The sequence below is a fragment of the Schistocerca nitens genome, chromosome 2 (assembly GCF_023898315.1).
Source record: "Schistocerca nitens isolate TAMUIC-IGC-003100 chromosome 2, iqSchNite1.1, whole genome shotgun sequence".
Taxonomy (NCBI): Eukaryota; Metazoa; Arthropoda; class Insecta; order Orthoptera; family Acrididae; genus Schistocerca; species Schistocerca nitens.
Window position 1 is genome coordinate 874,262,311 of NC_064615.1, and position 22,306 is coordinate 874,284,616.

A 22,306-nucleotide genomic window follows, 5' to 3' on the forward strand; every position below is an offset into this window, starting at 1 on the left:
TCCCCCTGCCGTCTTCTCTTCTTTCCAGCCAGGTTCTGATCTAACAACATCTGACATAAGCTTCAGGCACAATAAAGTTCATCTCACTGTTTGGGGACTGGGTAATCCTGTTTGCAGAATAGTGACAAAAGAGGTGTAAGTAAATTATTTTAAGAAAGGCAAAGATACTCAGCATCTGACAACATCTTTTTGTTGTTGTCATTCTGCCCAAATTTTAGTGGTTACAGACACTGCCAGAGCAGTAACTCCAAAAACAACTGTGTCCTCCATGTGCAAAATTGTGTACAAATATAGACTTGGAGAAAATATCATTGCAGGAACAAGTGTCATAATATGAAATGAACAGTTGAGTGCATAATTCAGAACAGTAATAGCATAATTGTGTGATAGCCCTGTAAGACAACATTAATTACTTTATAAATTGGAACCTTGAACACTTACAAATTTCTTAATTCAAATGAATTACTTTACAAGAAATCAGACATTCTTCATAGAGTTTTGTGCAGTTACTGCTATCTAGTGTGCATGTTTAGATTCATGGTGACTAGTATCGTGCACGTATCCTGTATGCAATCAGTCAACATGAACTTGTGTATGTTTCCAAACATGTACACTTTGGGCACTGTTGCATAGGCATACACCTTAGGTGCATTGTGTAATAGTGGCCTTAAGCACATCTCTTGAGCTGACTCAGAAACTTGTAAATTGTGGAGCATATGGTGCAAAAGACTAAAATTTTGATTACAGTTCTCTGCTTAATGAGTAATTATTATTAGTTATGTGTCAGTTTGGTATAAAAAGAACCCAAGCAATTTTTACAAGTTTTTATGATTAAAATGTTAGTGATATGAAGTTGTTGTTTGTATATTTAATTTATTGTTTATGTTATTCAACATTGAGTATATGCCATGGTTCTTTGTGTGAATTTGATGTATGTATTTGTGGACCAGAGAGACATACACAGGTCTTAAACACATAAGCTTCAGGCACAATAAAGTTCATCTCACTGTTTGGGGACTGGGTAATCCTGTTTGCAGAGTAGTGACAAAAGAGGTGTAAGTAAATTATTTTAAGAAAGGCAAAGATACTCAGCAGCACTGTCCAAGTGAATTATGACAAGATATGGTGAAATGGAAATTAACAGTGGTTTACAACAGATAATATTTAAAAACTTGAACTTACAAAACTGCTGTTTTTGAAAAAAGTCAGTCAGGTTAAAATGGAGGGGGAGAAATTAGAAAGGGCAACATAAGCATGCTCTATTGGGCCAAATTTAGGAGGAGGAGGAGGAGGAGGAAGAAGCAGCAAGAGTGGAAACTAGACTAGAACAGTGTGGTAGTACACAATGAGGTGCATAAAAAAGAGGAAAAATAGAAGAAAGATGGAAGAGAGAAGAGAATACAAAGCAAAGGAAGTTAAGACTTCTGGTTCCAGAAACGAAGGAAATGAAGTGTGGTTGAAGTCGGAAAAGAGAAGTAGACAGTAACATGAAACATAGATCATGTGAATAAGAGGACCCGGTTTTGTGACTGACAGCAAGTCCCCTGCACCAAAAGTATGAAGTGTTAATAAGATTTCCAGATTTTGCAAAATGAGCTGTTTGAAGATGTTGCTGTGATGAAGAGTGTATTGTAGTAGAGAGTATTGTAAGTTATTACTGTGATCTCTCTTCCAGCATTCAGTTTGATTTATAGACAGTTTGTAAAACTTCATGCAAATCAGAAATATGAAGAGTAACTCCACACCATTGCTTCATGCTGAAATTGTTAATACCAGTGACGGGACTGTTGTCAACAGCTGTGCTGATGTGGCTACACTGGTTTCCATCAGATCACTGAAATTGAGCACCATCAATTGTTGTGATTAGTACTTCGGGGGATGACCATATGTTTTTGACCTACCGGGGTTCACTCAGCCTTATAACAGTTGAGGAGCCACTTGACCAAATAGTGATGATTTCAAGTCATGAAAACTGACAAAGGAGAGCAATGTGTTGCGCCCCCACCCCCAATACCCACATCTGGTAACGCCATTTGGCTGAGGATGACGCAGAGGTCGATTGGTACTATTGGGTGTTGGGGGGGGGGGGGTGGAACTGTTCCTGTAATAGCTAGAAAAAGTCTAAGAAAGGTTTGCGAAAGCAAGGTACAATGTTGTGGAGGAGTGGGTTGATGATTGTAATGTCGTAAAACTGTGTTATAGACCTGTGCAGCGAGAAGCTATTTTCATTGGAACTTGAAGAGTTTTGAATGATGTGGGGCTAGATTTTAGTTTTTTCATAAAAATGACAAAGAGTCTCCTTACACAGATCAGAAGAACATTGTGCTGATATTTTTATTAACAGTCCAGTGAGGTGGGATGGCTAGAATGCAACAGGTGAGATGTGTGTGTTCCTGTGGCTAGTAATTATGTGAAGGGAAGAACAAGAGGTTGGCAATCATCATCATTGTCACAGTCAGCCACTGTAGGGTAAAGGCCTCCTCCGGAGTTGTCCATTCATTATGATCCTCGGCTTCCAACATTCACATTGCTCCTACATATTTTCTAATTTCATCTGTGCCTTTCTGTTAAATCACCGTCAGTCTTTCAGCGTGTCTTGGAATCCTGCAAAGTGCTTTTGTGATCCATCCATCTTCCATTTGCCTGACTTTTTGTGTCCTGCCCGCCTCCATTTCGTACATCACATCACAACTGAGGTATTTTCTGGAAGAAGGGTCCCGAGGTCTGTGTTCCCTTTTTCAAGAAATTGTTTAAAATTAAACAGTGTGTTACATAGAATATCCTATCAAAGTCAAGCCAGAGAACAGGGCAGTTTCTTCCTGAGTCGTATGTGTGCAGCACTGCTCAATTAATTTTAATGTAACAAGTGCTTATGACTTCAAGAAACCTATTGCCAAGGGAACTGTGTTTAAAATTCAGAAGTATTTTGTTCTGAAATACAAAGTAGATGGTTCAGTACTAGGCTCACTAACATATGAAGGTCCATATACATCATTCTGACTGTGGGAACCGATGTACAGTAATGGATTATTGAAAAACTGAGTTTATCAACACTGGCATTTAATCCATTGAACCCAGAAAAAGAAAAGGGAGTTGGGGATTTATTTAAGTAAATGGATGATGAAAGTAGTTCGTGGTTACAGCGTGCTTGACACTAGTCACCAGCAACCCGATGTTATTTAGAAAACAGATATCCTTGTAGGACTGGGAGAAGAAAAAGGGAGAGGAGGAGGAGGAGAAGAAACAAAAGATCCTTCAGTAACTAGAAATTATAACAGAGAAACTGTCCATCATAATGTATGGACCACTGAATAAAACAGTGGTATTTTATTTCTGTTATTTTCTTTTTGTACCTTTCTGTGGGTTCCTTGATTGTAATTTTTATTAACAACAGTATTACTGCTATGTTCTCATGCATTCTGAGGGTTTAAAATAACATTTGATAAAAGAAATGTTTATTAATTATAACCTACTGACACTGCTTTATGAAGAAAGTGCCTATAAATGTTATGTTTTTAATGTGAAAAATAGGTTAAAATATCTAGAATTGTGGAAATATTTACTTAATAATAGTATTGCACATCCCATTAAAATATACTTGTATATTAGAATCAGGTTGTTATTGGGTTATATTGAACATAAGTATTTAAACTGTTCTATCACAAAAAAGTCCTATGAACTTTTCTTCTGGAAAATGCTTCAATCCTCTCTTCCATTTTTGTCTGTTCTCTGATCCCTTCTTTCCCCCTCTCCTAGGAATCCATAACTCACACCTATTAGTTTCTTACTGACAAAACCCTGTGTTTTTAATTAACTTCGAATTTACACTGGATGTAAGTCAGAACTGCCAATAGGCACAAAATCTAAACCTTATGTGTCAGACACATTGGAAACTTATTTTTTAAAACCTTTTTTTAGTTTACCAAAAGATCTTCAGGCCATTTTTGCTTTTCTGTTTATTTCTTTTGTTGTCCTCAACTCTTCTAATCCCAAAAAACTTGTTAACTGGTTATCAAAAAAATCTCAAATCTCAAAAAAGTAACCAAATTTTGGTTATTATTTATTGCATGACATCTGGCAGAGCCCAGTATGAAAGGGAATGTGCATAAGAACCTGTTTGCAAAATAACGAGCGCACATATGCATGAACATGACAACGTATCAATGCATTTGTAAGTTACATTCTGGTTCCAAGTCAACGGGGGTGATTGAATGATATGTATCAGAGAAAAGATATGTATGGCAAATGTAGGGCTCAGCTGTGGGACCTAGCATCTTAGAACAAAGAAACGCATAAGGTTGTCTGCTAGAGCTTAAGTTGGTGTAATGCAGGCACTTCAACATATCAGTTTTAGGTGGCAGGGGTTTGAACTGTTGTTACATACAGCAGAGGTCCGGTAAGAAGTGTGTCATTTACGGTGATGCAGTCTCAACAAGAAATTGTGGAGTAGCTGTTGTCAAATGCTTTGTACACTCTGCTTTGCTTTGACTTGTGTGTTGCTCTTTGTTTTCTTTTCATATTTTGAAATGAATGTAGAGAATAATCCTGGTTCATCAAGAGATTAAAGTACATTTCTCACAACACCAGAAGAAATCAGCAATCTGTGCAACCATGTGTCAGTTCTGCCTTTGCAGAAACACGCATGGGTTTTGACTGCTTTCAAGAGGGTGGCATGACTTTCCTCACACTCCTCCTCCCTGTTGGATGATCAAAGTTCTCGTTTGCCTACGCTCACAGGAGACTGCTACATTACATAGTACCTGCACTGTACTATCTGAAAACAAAACTGGTCGACTTCTTTTGACCATGCAAAGACTCTTCCTGTAAAACGTGAGTAGAATTATTTTGGGTTCTACTTCTGCCCTAAGTATCTAGTCAGTTACCTCTGTGTCAAGAATGGGTCACACGGCTATGAATACCTACAAAAAGACTTGGCACCATGCTTACCAGGGCTTATATGCTACAGATTTTCAAAATCTGTGTTCTGTAGATTTGGATGGGAAAAGAAAGCTAATGTCAACAAGCACCTTGAATCAGAGGAGGGCCCACTTCAGCAGAGAGAAAACACTGTTGCTTTACAACAGAAACAATTATTTATTGAAAACTGAAATAGAACCAAAGAAGAAAGCAAGCAAATACCATTTTGGAAAAAGACTTAAGTTTAGCAAAGGCATGAATTCAAATCAGAAAGCTCTTATTGTAGACAATAAAAAGTTTTTATTCTCATTTGCATGCCATAAACCACTAAAACTTCCATTGGTTGTAAGTAGGCTATATGTTCTGTTTTTATTTCCGTATGGCATGTGCATCAAGTATTCAGTTGTAGATAGTTCTTATACTCATTTTCCAAATTAATGTACCCTCTTTATTTCAGTCATACACCAATGGCAACATTCCATGAAGCAAAACATAGCATTGTCTATATGGATTTAGATGAACCACGAAAAAGGTTGTTAACAGTTGGTCAGGACCGTCTGATCAAAGTGTGGGATGTCTCGGCTCTCCTACAGTGAAGGCGTAAGAGTATATTGGTGGATATCAGATATGGTGCAGCTAAATTGCTTCACTATATGCAGCGGAAGAGACTGATGGAACTACAAAGTATAAATAAGATATATATGTGTATATAAATGTGTATGTAAATAAACTGTTATGTGTGAGGAATATGTAAAAGAAAGTATGACTGATTTATTTTATTGCCAAATGACTCGGAAATCAGTATGTTATATAATGCTAACGTGTTAATAGTCAGAAAGGCAGAGCTTTATTAAACTGAATTTGTAAAATTATTATTTCTACTAGATTTGAACAATGTTCATTTATGATGCTAAAATATTTATAATGTTAAATAGTAATATCAGCAATGCTCCTTTGTTGTTTAGAAATTTATTTTATTGCAGTGATGCAGTTGTCAATCATCTATGAAAAGTCAGTTATATGTTATCAGAGTATTATTAATTCCCATTATAGTTAAGTGCCAGTATTTATGAATGTTCATTACTAGTATCCCAGATGCTCCATCCGTTTACAGGCAGTTGAGATATTTGCATTTGATGTTTCTTATTAATTCTGTACCAGTATTTACTTACCATCTGGATGCATCTTGTCTTCAGTAGAAATTCATTTTGTTGATTATTAAAATTTTTTGAGAATTTATAGTATCCTAAAATAAAAATTTGTCTTTATATGTTTGGCTTGTTATTGAAGTTCTTATTTATTTTGTGTAAATGGTTGCTGAATCTTATTTCTTCTGGAACTTCTTACTGATCACTGTATATGCATTACAAGAGAATCGTTTATTTGTATTGCCCTTACAGAATTATTTCTAAAAGAGTATAGTTGTATATGAGAAGTGCAATTATATGAGAATTTTGGTTGGAAGCTTTAAAAATGTAGGAGCATATTCACAGGTAATAGTATCTTGCACTAAACATCTGTGTGGAACCCATTACTTCATTCCCAAACACTTGTTGAATCTTGCAGATCATTTCAACTTGAGAATCTCCAAGCTTAAAGCAAAATATGATACACTAATGTTGTTCAGTTTTTTTCTGTCATTTTACCAACAACACAAAATCTGACAACTGCTACTTACACGTGTTTACTTGTCAACAGCTAGCCAGCGACTGGTTGTTTCCTCAGTCACGAAAAAAAAAATTGGCATGTGCAGTATATATGCCTACAAACGTAGACCCTGTGCTCATACTTAGATACCGTTATTGGTTTCAACAATAAAAAATAGATCGGATACTTTTTGAGCAGCCCCCGTACATGCTTTAGTCTAGTCGCCAACAGTTGTGTGGTCATACGTTCTTGTGAATCAAATCGGAATGAGAAGCAAGTAACCTTATGCAGATCGGGCAGTAATAGTGGCAATGAAGCAGCACATAAGGTGATATTCTGTGACTGACAAATCAATATCTTGACTAGACTGTTCATAATTTAAACCAAGTACCTTGTTATTACATTAACAGACAACATATGCTTAAATCTACCAATATTGTTCATGAAAATTGTAGGACTGAGAAACACCAAACCAGAAACAGTGAAATGTCTTGTGAAAATTGACACCTGGAGCAAGGTTTTAATGTATAAAGCATTCTCGGGAAACCATCTGGCCTGTTGGTGTACTGTAACTACATATTCACTGTTTGGTGTGAAGGTGCTCAGTAGGCATATTTTGCGTTCGTTCAGCAAGTAATCAATCGAAATGAAAAGCATATACTGTTCTTGAAAAACTTGTGTAACAGTCCAAGCAATATAATACCAGAGCAGAATATATTTGGAAATGTCAATGATGGAAGTCAGGAGATGGTTCTGCATGTAGATAACAGGTGTAAACATTACCAATGGACATTATTGTATGTCCCCATTGTGCTTGCATAACACTGTGCAATCTGCAGAGAACATTAAATTGGTCACAGCTACAGAACTGTAATGCCAGGCAGTGCGTCCAGAGTAAATCTGCTTTTGACTTTGAAATAGCCTCCATATTGTGAGTAACGTAAAGTTATAAATATCTTTGAGTGTGGTGTGAGAGAAGATCCAGTAGTTCAGACTCGACATTGTTAACACAGTATTATGGCTAGAGTAGAGTATGGCACTGAGACAGGACATGATTTCTGATAAAGTTTAAAATTTTCAGAGATACTATCCCACATGTTTGTTTCAAGTTTCAGGATCACATTTTCTGTCTTCAAAGCATTGCGGGTGCACATGTAAAAGACATAACATATGCAGCGGGTTCCAGAATCACGTGAATTGTTATGGCCTCATAGTTGATAATTAAAGCTGGGCTCAATTACTATTATTCTCATAATTTTTTCTCTTCTCTCTCATAAAACCCCTTTATTAATAATGTAAATTGTGTGTCATGCAAGAGATCCTGATTGAAGTACTGATGCATCCATTATATGGCAGCAATGTGCAATGATTATTTTAGTCAGCAGTGCAGATAGACTTATTCAAGGATTGGTGTGAGAGATACTGTTTGAAGACGTCAACAATGAGAAAAGAAAAGAGTGAAGATGATAGGAATTGTCTCGAAATGGAAGAATGCCCATCCACTGTAGCAGTCATAGGGAGAAGTGCATGAAAATAGAATACAGATAACGTGGGAAGAAGGGGTAGTGAAGAAAGTAAGTGTGTAACATAAATTTGAGAAGTTGCAGAAAAGAGCATGGGAATAAGAACAAACATGAATGCGGCAGCTAAATAAAGTGAGATAATGAGCAAAGGGATAAGTCACATAATATTCTGATGTGACATTGTGTGCATTATTGGACATGTCTAAAAAGCAACTAGTTAATTAAAAAATAAAATACGCTTCAAGAAAGATGTCAGACAAATATTATTTGGCAGTGATATGTGCATACCATCTACTCATTTGATTTAGTAATTAAGAGTGTGCCTTCATATGCTAAAAGTTGGTTGCCTGATGTAATAGGTTAAAACAATGAGTGTTGCAGTCTAATGTTTGAATTCATCATCTTCATATATTCTGGTGTGACATGACAGGCACTGCTACTTCAGCTATTTGAGAAAGGGCAGCATGATGCAATGTAAAATATATTTTGCTAATACGTTGTGAAGTGTTTGGCAGTTTGGAGTAGGGCAGGAGTTCAACTACAAAACACCGCTGGAAAACAGTGTTATTGTAATGTCAGAGAACTTTTGTTTTTGAGATAGATTAGTTATTTTATTGTATATGCATAAGCTCTGAAACATGTTTTTAGTGATACAAGGCACAATTAAAAACTTGGCGGAATTCATTGAACGTAGAACATTGGTATTTCTTACACCATTATAAGGTTCAGTGTACGTGCTCATTTCATTTGCATATCTGCACAAATGTGTGTGCAGTTGTTCAAAACATTGAAAACTGTCTTCAGCAGCAATGTTTTATTTTTCATCGGTTTCTCAGAATTTGTAAAATTTCTCCCCTAAGTGTCATCTTTACATATGGGAACAGGAAGAAATTCAACAGTGTGTGTGTGTGTGTGTGTGTGTGTGTGTGTGTGTGTGTGTGTGTGTGTGTGTGTGTGTACACTCGCTTGAAAAAGGATTCGTTGTAAGCTAGTGAAGTTTTGTCTAGTTTGTGTGCGAGTCAATGACTCAACGCCTCTTCTGTTCGGTTATTGTAAAGTAATTTTTAATTAGTTATGACCAGTTAGTGTTGTCATACTTGAAACACTAAAAAGATTTTCTTTCCATTTTTGTCTGGAAAATTTCTTGTCGTGATAATACTTTAGAGTTTGTGTATAATTTCCATATAGAAATAGTCAAAATTTGACCCTTGGTATGTTTCAATAGTGAACAACGCTTGTATGACCTCGCCACGTCTTCAATATTTCTTTCCCCTGCTTTTCTCTGCATAGATTTTTTATTTATTTTAAAATGCACTTCACTTCCTTTCAGCTGATATGTATCTGGTCTGATGGATGTCCTACATTGATTATGATTTTCAGAAAAATTATTAACTGTTGTTAATAATTAATTGTAATTATCATCCAATGAAATTTGTTTTTCCTTGAAACACACACATATTTTGTAAGAAAAACAGTATGGAAGATGTTCCATATAGGGTAACCTTGTTGGCTCCAATATCTTTGTAAATAAACTGTTGTAAGAGTTATACAGCGAATTTCTAATATTTTTCTTTTGACATGTAGTAGGTAACCTGTATCCACTTTTAACCATTCATACTTTCTTTGTGTCAACTGAAAAATATGAATAACACACAAATTCAGGTAATAAGAAATTGGTGGTACTATTATTTAGCTTGCTTTATCATTATTAGTTACATTAAAATGCAATTTCTTTTAAAATTGTTATTTCTTTTTTGGACCTCGATAAATTTCAGAGAAGTAAAGGGCTTTTTTCCTCCCCTCTGTGTTCTCCATTTCAATGGCAAGGGACAGTCTGTTTCTGGAAAATAGTTGTGTATCATATAATTGCTTTATAGCTTTGCAATTATTGATGCAGAATGTGTAGCTACATTGTACATTTAGAATATTTCACTAAACGACAAGGGGAAAAAATTGTGCTGCTGAAAAGTGTACAGAGCATAATTAAAATTCAAGGCTAGATTTTCTCTCAAAGTTTGCTGTTGTACTAGAAGAAATGTTATATGAAAGTGCTCATTTGAATCTGTGGTGTTAATCGTAACTTAAGAAATAATGTGAGTTCCTACATTGTGACACGAAGTGTTACAATTTTTTTTTGTTTTTTTTTTTTTTTTTTTGTTAAAATTTGAAGTAGCCTGCGCAAGAGTTTTGTAACTGTAAAAGAATGATCTGAAAGGCAAATGATCTATTAGTGCAAAAGAAATTTTGCATAGCACATTTCTTTCTACATATAGCCAATGTGTTTGTGATGTCAGTAGAGGAGATTTATTACTCCTCAACCAAATAAAACATATTAAACATCACTATCTCTCAGAATTTAAAAAAATGGTTGTCTTTTGACTTAACACCACGTTGGCACCATGAATATCCCTATTGTGTTCAGTTAGCTTTTTATTTAGCCTCACAATGCTGTTTGGGTGCCCTTCTGCTCTTTCCGTCTCCTGAAAGTCAGCTAGATACTGGTAATCAAATATAGGAACTCCAGATGCATAGTATATGACACTACTGTTAGACTGTGGGTGTCATCACTATTTTAAATGTGGAGAGAACACTATAGGTGTAAGTAGTTACATTAAGGATTTAAAAAAATATATTTTGTTTTCTGTTCTTTATAATTACAGCTCTTTTAAATTTTGATAGTTCATTCGATTGTCATGAACTGTCAGCATGTCAGTCCTGACTGTTAGTTGAATGGGCAGGTACCCGAAACTTGAAATGTGACTTCGAATAATTGGAATTCTGCAACTTTTGCATGGTAACAAGTCATTCCTTGCTGTGATGTGTCTTCTGAAACATACTGGTTGTGGCCAGTTTTTGATAAATTAGCAAAGTGCATATTACACAGAGTTCACAAAGACCTAGACAATCAAAGTGCCAGTACTGTGAAGCACTGGTTCTTCCTTTTCTATTTTTTCTTTCTGCCTCCTCCCTTTCATTTATGTTTTGTTCAAACCAAATTTTTGATCCCATTTGTACAATCACTTGCTATCATATAAGCAAAGATCAGACTGGTAGTTGGACATAATTGTTTAGATATCTTCAATAATTTGAAATACTTGAGCTACCCTTTTGTCACTCTTTTATTTTCATACAATAGTATATAGTTATGTCATTTTGCTAAGCTAATCTATGATTTTCCGAGTAGGAACTTTATTTTCAGGACCTTAAGCTACTTTCAAACAACACAAAATCACATGTACTTCCTTGCACCATCCTCTTTCTTAGCACATTGCTGCATTAGAAATAAACATGGGTTATTTAATGACCTATTTTCTTAAATTATAAGGAGAATGTAAAGTCACTGGAATCACACGTTTTGGTCTTCCTTTATAATGTAAATCTTTAGTGTGTCTGCATATTTCCAGAATATATTCTTTTTGCTTGCAAATGTGGTTATGTATATAAGGCAGATCACTATGAAAAAATCTAAAGCAGCTTATGAACTGTTAAGGCTATTAAATATTATGAGTAATCATAAAGATGTATAGTATATGAGATTTCGCTTGTCTGTTATTATATGGTACTTAGGAAAAAGTTTGAAGTTACTGTTGCATCATTTGTTGTGCTGCTTTCTTGCCGAAGTATCAAGACTTGTTCCAGAGTAAAATATGCAGATCATTTTGCACTTTAAAAAATTAAACACATAACTAGCTTGGCATATTTTTATAAAACAGTTATTTCAGATGAGATTTTGTTTCTGAATTCTCTAGAGATTGAACCAATTCCTGACAGACATATTTTACCTGTAAGGCTCAAGTCATATTATGTAGTTTGTTTATGAAAAGTACATATTCTTGTAAGTGGTGTCATTAGGGACAAGTTCACTTGATGTTATCCATTTTTTTCAGTTATAGATACGGAAATAAAAAGTCTGCAGAAAGACTGTATTATCTTGTCACTTTGTTATTCTTTTTGTGGTATTAAAGCTGTGAATTATATCATTGTGTTATTCAAAAGCAGTTTAATTTTTTTTTGTTTTGTTTATGTGACTAGATATGCCATTGAATCATACTCATAGCACAGCATCATCAACAGAGATGCTAAGTGGACCAATGTATTATTTTGTGTTGCTTAGGATCACACTTGATGTACAATTAGATGATATATCAGAAGCTTTATTATTCATAATTAAAAAATATGAATTTTTAATCTCTTTTATTGAAAGCCACCCAACTATTACCAATTTTTTCAAGGAGGCTCCATATCTAAGTTTGAGTAAATTAGTGTAGGAGTTTTTGTACATGTGGAGATGAGAGCCTCTCTAAAAGAAATAAACAACTTTATTTCTTAAATGGTTATCACATGTTGCTGGGCTCAGACACTAAAAAAAAAACATAGCATTCATATTAATCTAGATTTTGTAATTGCTTCATTTACTTGTTCATACAAAGAATTGCACTGTCATGCAGTAATGCAATACCTGCCCCCCCTTCGATCAGTCAAATATTACTCAGGTATGCCAGAAGTTTTTTGGTCGACACACTGTATTGGCACTTGAATCTTGATATTGTTTCATAAGCGCATTATCATTCAGCCATAAACCTCTTCTCTTGGGACCATGAAGTTGGTTTTATTTTTTGTCTGTGAGTTTGAACATTCTCACAAATTTCTACTCTGTGATTTTAACTGCTGTGAATTAAATTTTGAACAGTTTCATTCCTGACATCACTGGGTAATCTGCATCCCCAGCATCTAACTACACAGTATCCTCTCCATTGACACCTTTTAATCCCCGGGGGCTGGTTCCTACAACAGAGGGATGGTGATTACCACTGGGAAATAATTATGTGGATGTATAATAGGTTGTGATGGGATGGGGGAACAAGAGGGGAAAACTAGAAGGGGGAACCTATGCTTTACTTGTGCCCTAAAATGCTCTTCCCATTATATTCACAAATGTCTCGTGAAAAATAATCTATGCATTTGTGCTTGTTATAACATCTACAGTCTCTATACTGCTGCCTGTTAAAATTGCAACACCATGAAGGTGGTATGCAACAAATGTCGAATTGTCATGTTGAATACTCTTTTGGAGTATTGCTTCACTGTGTGGGATCCTTACCAGATAGGTTTATTGGAGTACTTCGAGAAAGTTCAAAGAAGGGCAGCACATTTTGAATTGTTGAGAAATAGGGAACAGTGTGTCACGGACATGATACAGGATTTGGGGGTGGAGATAATTAAAACAAAGCCATTTCTCATTGCAGCACAATCTTGTCATGAAATTTCAGTCACTAACTTCCTTCTCCGAATGCGAAAATATTTTGATGATGCCAACTCACGTAGGAAGAAACGATCATCACAATAAAATAAGGGAAATCAGAGTTCACACAGACAGATACGGTTGTTCACTTTTTTCGTCCGCTTACAGAGAGGAATAACGGAGAATTATTGTGAATGTGGTTTGATGAATCTTCTGCCAGGCATTTAAGTGTGATTTGCCAAGTAGCCATGGTGATGTTGTCTTTTAGAGTGTGTCCCATTTTTGCTTACAGCTTCACAATAATTGTATCCATGTCTGGAAGCTCCAAGTGGAACAAACATTGCCAGATTGCATTTGTCATCATACTGACCCAACACGTGCTGTGATGGTATTGGGTGTCATCAGGTATACAACTCGGAACACCTCTAATCTGCATACCAGTAAATTGGACAGCAGCTATTACATCTCTGACATATGAAAGCAAGTAGCTGTGGCCTGGATTTTTCACCAAGATATGAAAAACTGCTTGTTGTCTGTACAGTTCTGAACTACTTTGACACAGGTGATGTTTGGATATTGCCTGGTTGTCCATTCTCCAGATCTCTCACCCACTGAAGAATCTGGTCACAAGTTGTCTCTCCAGCCAACATGATGAACTATGGCCTACAAATGAAATAGTAAGTAACGAAGTACCTATATCTGTCATGCAAGCTTAATTGACTCAGTGCTCAGCTGGATTAGAGCCGTTGTTATTTCCAGAATTAGAGGCTCTGAGTACTAAATTTCACACCCTGTATACCCTCAAATCATTTACATTGTTAATCTTGTAGTCTTCTTGTACTGTATATACACAATAAGTAAAATTTCTTTATTTTCTGTACTTCATGACATTACAATTTTAATGGCCAACGGTGTATGTAAATGGTGTAGTCGACCAATTTGGTTATAGTACAACCATAGGTACCTTATTGAGAACCAGTTTTTGAAATTTGTTAAGCATATACTAGTGAAATAATCAGCACATTCTATACAAATTCTTTCGTACTTCAGTTGTCTAACACACTGGCCGCCATGAGATTGCTGGCAACCACAGCATTGGCCTTCTCCTGATGTAAGTTCTCCTGTGGCCACAGCAGAGCCTCACACCGGACGCTATCAGTATGTGTGGCAGTCAACTTGTTAATATTGTTCTGCACTTACTGCCAACCATTTTTCAACCGATTTTTTTTCAAAATTTTTCTTCAAGTTCCAATATAGTTATTTGTTAGGCTCTCCTCCTCTAAATTGGGTGGTTGTTGGAAAAAGTAGAAATTTAACTTTTCTTTGTAATGCCAGATTAACTTTCATTTACCTAAAATATATTTGTTTTCCTTCCTTGTGTAGGATGAGATATGCAGACATCTAGCTCTAAAATGAAGATGTGATAGTCAGTTTTGTTCAAAACTTTAAAATATTTCAGCTTTCTTTCTTGTAACATATTAAAATTCACTAATTAATAATGTTCATCTTTTATTTTGAAACTATTTTCCCCAAAAGTTTCTCAGGTTAGAATGATGTCAAAAAATAGGATATTTTAATGAGGCATGTAAGACAACAAGGGAACTGTCAGTCAATTCTCATGTCGACACTGTAGCTCATTATAAAACTAATGCAAAATACTGAAAAGCTTAGTTCAATCATCAGAGAGAATATAGCATGAGAAGAGGATAGTCACTTCATGTAACAAAATGAAGACAGTATGGGATGAAGTAGAGAAGAGACTGATAGAAGTAGAGATAAAGAGGAGCAGATAGCTTTATTTATTAGTTGATAATACTTTGGTAACAGAAGTATGCAGTGTTGTAACAAATTCTTTACTTTTGTTATTAATGAGCTGGGATTGTTAGGCTCAGTAAATACTGAAATGAAAAACTTGAGACCAGTCTGTATAAACAACACTGGTAATAGGAAATGAGCCTCACTGAACTATAACATGTAGTGGCTACGATTAAAATAAGTAAAATAAAAAATTCCATTAGACATGATAAAATATCAACAAAGTTAATTACAGAGTGACATTTTGAGCATTATAACATGTTAAGCAGTTTGTGTAACCAGTCATTTATCAGTAGCACATAAGCCAGTTGGCTGTAATATGCAGGAGTTCAGCTACAGCATAAGAAAAAAAAATACAATCAAACTCCTACCCAATTTTTTTCCCAGCATTTTCACTTCTTTAGAAAAATTACTATTTATGCAGTTTGTTATCCATTTTGTTGAAGTCACAGTTTGGATTTGTAAAATGTTCTGATTTTGAGAAGGCTGTCAATGCATACAGTGAAAGTGAACTTCATTCACCCTCAGTTACAGCCTAATTGTGTATTCTGTGATCTGTCATAGGCATTTCACTGCGTAATTCAGAATAGCATTTTAATGAAATTTAAAAATCTTTGTCTGATTGGAGATGGAGGAGAAAAGGTCCTATGAACATGTGTCTGGAAATGAATGGTGTGCATGCAACAAGAACAAACTATCCTGTAACACAATACAGAGCTGCAATGCACGCAAATCACAACAGATGTTCAAAGTGGTCTCCACGGGATTGCAGGTGATAAGGATAGTAGCGGTTGTCATGCAAGATATACGTAATCATTCTTGGGCTTACAACATGCTAACATGCCACTTGCTTGGAGCTTGCACTCGGTTTTGTCTCGATATACTGTAGAACCTGGTCCTCCATATGTCATATATGTACAGTCCACCACCTCCCTGCACAGTTTCCTGTCTAAAGGACCTATGGTCACACAAACACTTGAAAAGGGCTTGAAATGTTATGTGATGTGGTTGTTGTCTGTGAGAGTACTTCTTTTAGTATAGCTGCCTCTCAACTGTTTTCATCTGCTTGGCCGTACACAAACACCATCTCGCTTGTTCCTGTCACGAATACCACACTATTTTGCTGTTTACAGTACACTGCATCAATCACACAGCATGCACCGGACAAGGAACACAAGGCACATGGTCAGAGGAACTGTAATTCATTAGTGCCATCTACCGTGGCAATGATACATTTCTGGACCCACATTCATATGACCTCGTTTCCTCCATTTCGTCAGGAATCCATCCCAACAGTTTATCGATTTCATTAATGTTCACTCTGTTTAAGAAAGACCAAATGGAAACAAAATAAAATAGTTAAGTCTTCATCTGAATGGGAATTAATTACATGTGGTCACATCAAGTTCCATCTTAGGGCTTTTACTTTTCTCGTGTGTGGTAATGACCTTTCAACAGTTACCGTTTCTTTACCCGATAATAAGTTTATTTTATTTGCAGACGATACAAGTATTTCTATATATAGCAAATCAAATGTACCAGTAATTTTAGAAAGGGCTATTCATAAAATTTCCTCTTATCAAGCCAATTCACTCTCTGTAAACTCTGCATAAAATTACTTTATGCAGTTTAGAACTTGCAAGAGGTCCCCAACAAATATTTTTTATAAAATGTGAGGACATGCAGATAGAGTTCGACAATCTTAAATTCTCACGATTCAAATTTGATAATATCACTTAGGTGACGTAATAAAAAAAATAAAATAAAAACTGGCATACTTTGCTTACTGACGTTCCATGATGATGTACAATTTAATATTCTGGGATAACCCATCGGATCAAGTTAGAACTTTACAGGCACAAGAACATCTAATATTATTTATTTGTGACGTAAATTCGAGGATTAGTCTCCTCAAAGAACTGAGTGTACTAACTGCTGCTTTCAGAGAAAATTATTTCTTAATAAAACTTTTGGATACCATATGTCATATCCGTAGCTCAGTTCATGAAGTAAATACCAGTGATAGCAGCACCTTCATAAGAAGTTAGTCACTCACTCTGGCCTAGAAAGGTGCTCTTCCTCAGGAACATACATTTTCTATAGTTTGTCATCAACTCAAAAATGTTTAGCAGCTATTACCGTATATACTTGAATGGTCAGAGCATGTTTTTCCCCGAATTTAATGACGAAAAACTGGTGTGCACGGTTATTCTAAGCAAGGTTGGTACTGCTCCGCCTCCAACAATAGATGACATTATACTATTCCATTGTTTTGGCCTCAATCTGTGACACATCAGTAGCACGTTAGAAGTATTAAAAATGTCTTCAAAGTTGTTAATTATGGCTTCAAGTTCTCGTTATCGCTCGTACACTGCTAAAGAAAAACTGAAAATTATTGAAGAATCCGAGAACATTGGTGACTGTGTAGCAAGAAGAAAGTATGATGTGAGCGAGAGTTTTATTCACGACTGGCGGAAAAACAAAACCCGGCTTCAAGAAACTAACAGTAATCTCCGCAGATTCCGGGCCAAAAAGCGAAGCATCTGGATCTGGATAGAAGTCTCTGCGAGTATGTAGGTGAGAAGCGACAATACGGATTGGCAGATGACTGAATTGTGCCAACTTCAAGCACTGACTTGAGCCAAGGAACTAGGCATTAACCAGTTTCAAAATTAGCCTGGGCTGACCATCAAGATTTTTCAACCGAAATGGATTAGGATTCCGGAGGAAAACTACCATCGCCCAACGGCTTCCAGGCAATTACAAAGAAAAAATAGTGCGTTTTCTTCGTTGCACGATAAATCTGCACCACGAACAGTCCTGTGTATTATCGCAAACTGGTAACGTGATCCAAACGTCAGTCAGGTTTGAGGTACTGTTCGACAACACCATGAACAGGAAAGGAGAATCCAGCATCATGATAGACATGGCTGCAGTGAGAAGCAAAGGTGTAAGTGATGTGTGTAACAGGCGATGGAAGAAAGCTACCACGTTACGTGGCATTAAAAAGGAAAACTATTCCAAAAATATAAATGCATGGCATATTAGTGTGAGCGAATCCGAAAGGATGGATGGATAAAGAGCCTGTGATTGACTGGGTGACGCTTATTTGGCAACATCGATGTGATGCGTTACTGAATTTACATAGTATGTTGGTCCTGGACACCTTCTCCGGACATACAACTAAGAAAGTGCGAGACAATTACAAATAGGGAAAACTGACTCGGTCATTAACCCTCTAGGCCTAATATCCATCCTACTACCACTAGATGTGTGTATAAATCGGAAATTCAAAGCTGCACTTAAACAGCAGTATATGCAATGGATGGTTGATGAAAACAGTTAGTTCAGACCGAGTGGAAAAATCAAATGGCCGGATTTGCCCCATATTAGTGAGTGGGTGAAAAGTGCATGGGAGTCCATTCTGCAACCGTTTTTTTTTTTCTTTTTTCTTTTTCTATTATAGGTAGGGCTAGACTCCCGGCTGGCAGGGATAATGTTCCGCGGCCGGCTGCCTGGCTAATGGGCCCGCCGGCCGGCCAGCTGTACGATGCTGAATTGGTTGCGTTTTAACGATTTATCAACCTGTACAACAGCATGTGAAGTTTATGACGTGTTTCTTCAAACCAAATGATAGATGTAATTTTGAACACATCATTACATTAGAACAATTTTTTTTTTTGGTAACTAAAACAAATTAAAGCAAAAAAATTTTTTCCTCCTTCAGAATTAGAGTGCGCAGATTATTCGAGTATATACGGTAATAAGTACAACTTAAGAGGACATAATGGGTGTTTTGGTAGCCTACTTCTATGACGAATTTCACAACAGTACTACTTAGTACACATATTATTAACTATCATAACATGACTACTATGCGACAACTGACTTTGGTGCAGTTTCAGTACAGTAATGTCATCCATGTAACAGCATTTATTAAGTGTTCTGTTGGTCCTTGGTAGAGTATTTTATACATTATGAATGGAAAACACACAATACTGATCCAGTATTCTACAACATTTATTATTTATTTCACAAACTGGTTTTTGGCTGTTATGCCATCGTAGGTACAAAGATAAATGTGTGGTATAGTGAAATTTTTGCAGGTTCCAAGGTTTTAAAGTAGTACATCTAGCCGTGCCGGGTAGCTGCGCGATCTGGGGTGCCTCGCCACGGTTCGTGTGACTCCCCCCATTGGAGGTTCGATCCCTCCCTTGGGCACGGGTGTGAATGTTGTCCTTAGCGTAAGTTAAATTAAGTAGTGTGTAAGCCTATGGACCAATGAGCTCAGCAGTTTGGTCCCACAGGAACTTTTTACAAATTTCCAAATTTAGTAGGTCCTACATCTACAGAGTACCTCTGTTTACAAAGATGACAATTGGTAATGTCAGATTTAGGAATAAAACAAGAGGAATTATTTCAGTGAAAATGTGATGTTAGATTACTGAACTAAGACATAGTATGTGACACATTAACTAATGAACTATATAACAAATTACAACAATTGTTTTTAGAAGAAAATGAACTCTGTGCTCTGTCATAGGCAATTTTTGTTTTTTATGCATGACATTGGTGGACACTTTTTGCCCACTGATAAAGACAGCACTTCAGCTTTGTAAAAGAGTGGAGTATACAAAATCACTTGTAATTGTGACAAATTCTATGCATGTCAGCCTGGCAGTGCAATATGCACCCACTTCAAGGAGCACCATAGAAATTGGAAACTTAGAAAAAGAGACTCTACTTGTGCAGACCACTTGCTTAAAGAAGACCATAGTTACAAGTGTAACACGAAGTGTTACATCACATCCATAAAGGAAGGAAGATGAACTTCCCTGAAATAGTGGATTAATAAACATACTTCCATCTGCCCAAGCTTAGTACTGAATTACCTAACACAATTCCCTTACTCACTACTTGTAGCTGCAGATACTGCTCATAATCCCATCCATGCCTTATTGGAAATTAACCCTCTTATTCAAGTGGCCAATTTTTTCCTTTATTTCAGTTACTATAATTTCTTGTGTCCTGTTAAAAATTTTACTTTGTATAATCACTGCTGCTTCACTTACGTGGTTAATATCATTAATATATCTTTTCTGTTTGCAATTTAGGAACCATTAAAGACAAGATTATTTTGTTCAGCCACTCCATTGGAACATGTCACCAAAATGTACTGTTCAATTTATTTTCTTTTAAGAATGACTCTTATAAATTGTTATACAATTAATTAATTAATTAATTAAAATGTCACATATTTTACTTAGTTAAATAATATTATATCACACTTTCACTGAAATAATTAAAGCACTCCGCCTTCAGGCCATGACTGGCCTACCGGGACCATCCGACCGCCGTGTCATCCTCTGAGGAGGATGCAGATAGCAGGGGCGTGGGGTCAGCACACCACTCTCCCGGTCGTCATGATGGTATTCTTGACCGAAGCCACTACTATTCGGTCGAGTAGCTCCTTAATTGGCATCATGAGGCTGAGTGCACCTCGAAAAATGGAAACAGAACACGGCAGCTGGATGGTCACCCATCCAAGTGTCGGCCATGCCCAACAGCACTTAACTTTGGTGATCTCACAGGAACCGGTGTATCCACTGTGGCAAGGCTGTTGCCACTGAAATAATTACTATCATTTTATTCTTAAATCTAATAGTAACAATTTTCGTCTTTGGAATCAGAGGTACTCTGTAGAAGCACTAGTTTAAAATCTTAGATCTTACAAAAATTTCACTGCACCACATATTTATCTTTGTATATGATGATGGCGTAACAGCCAAAAACTGGTTTATGAAATAAATTATAAGAACTGTAAAATATTACTCCAGTGTTGTCTGTTTTCATTGATAATGATCTGTGTTAGTAAGCCCAGTAAACCTTTTTTTCTTTTTAAGCGTTTTAGTGCACACACATTTATTGTTGCAGTAGAGTCCCCATTCCCAAAGGCATTTTGAAGCTATTGCCAGCCCTGCCCTCCCCCACCTTGCGAAGAACCCATGTTTAACTTTCGTGTCTGCATCAAATGTTATCACATGGTTAATGTAACATCATTTTTCGAAGTGTTAGAGCAATGTGTAGCTGAGGCAGAACATGGGAACCAGCCCAGTGTTTACCTAGGTAGATATTGAAAACAGTCTAAAAGCTTTGTCTAGGATGGTCTGCGCACCAGCCCCTTTCATTAATCCATGAGGTGGATTCGATATTGGGCCAGTGTGCCTCCCCGTGGATGTGAGTGACAACAAGTGTCTAGCACAGTTGTTAGAGTGGTAACTGATGCTACAATGGCAGGTATTCAAGATTTAAGTGATTTGAATGTGGTGTTATAGTCAGCACATGAGCAATGGGACACAGCATCTCCTAGGTAGCAATGAAGTGGGGATTTTCCCATACGACCATTTCACGAGTGTGCCGTGAATTTTAGGAACCTGGGAGGGGGAAAAAAAAACATCAAATTTCCAATATTTCTGTGGCCAGAGAAAGATCCTGCAAGAACAGGACTAATTATGACTGAAGAGAATTATTCAACCACAGATTTCTACAGATTTCAATGCTGGGACATCAACAAGTGTCAGCGTGTGAACCATTCAACGAAACATCATTGATATGGGCTTTCGGAGCCGAAGATCCACTCGTGTACCCTAGATAACTGCACGACACAAAGTATTATGCCTTGTCTGGGCCCTTCAACGCCGACATTGGGCTCGTTTCAAATTGTGTTGAGCAGATGGACGTGTATGGGTACGAAGACAACCTTATGGATCAATGGACCCTGTATGTCAGCAGGGCACTGTTCAAGCTGGTGGGGGCTCAGTAGTGGTGTGGAGCGTGTACAGTTGGAGTGATATTGGAGCCCTCATACGTCTAGAAATGACTCTGATGGGTGACACATACATAAGCATCGTGTCTGATCACCCGCATCCATTCGTGCCCATTGTGCATTCCAGCGGAACAATGTGACACCGACACCGCACATGTCTAGAGTTGCTACAGAGTGGCTCCAGGAATGCTCTGGTTTCTGCTGGCCACCAAACTCCCTAGACATGAATATTAATTGAGCATATCTGGGATGCCTTGCAAAGTGCTGTCCAGAAGAGATCTCCAACTCCTCATACTCTTAGGGATTTATGGACAGCCATGCAGGATTCATGGTGTC

At 36.8% G+C, this 22,306-nt stretch overlaps 2 protein-coding genes across 2 annotated transcripts in view; one reads left to right on the top strand and one right to left on the bottom strand.

Annotated features, from left to right (window-relative positions):
- LOC126237167 (WD repeat and FYVE domain-containing protein 2) overlaps positions 1–6,185 on the top strand; it is a 74,549-nt gene extending 68,364 nt beyond the window's left edge. The window contains exon 7 of the mRNA XM_049947024.1: positions 5,375–6,185. Within this exon, the coding sequence (XP_049802981.1) occupies positions 5,375–5,513 (139 nt within the window). The 3' untranslated portion in view covers positions 5,514–6,185. The remainder of the gene's footprint in view (positions 1–5,374) is intronic.
- LOC126237164 (BRCA2-interacting transcriptional repressor EMSY-like) overlaps positions 1–22,306 on the bottom strand; it is a 409,828-nt gene that overhangs the window by 377,272 nt on the left and 10,250 nt on the right. The window lies entirely within an intron of this gene.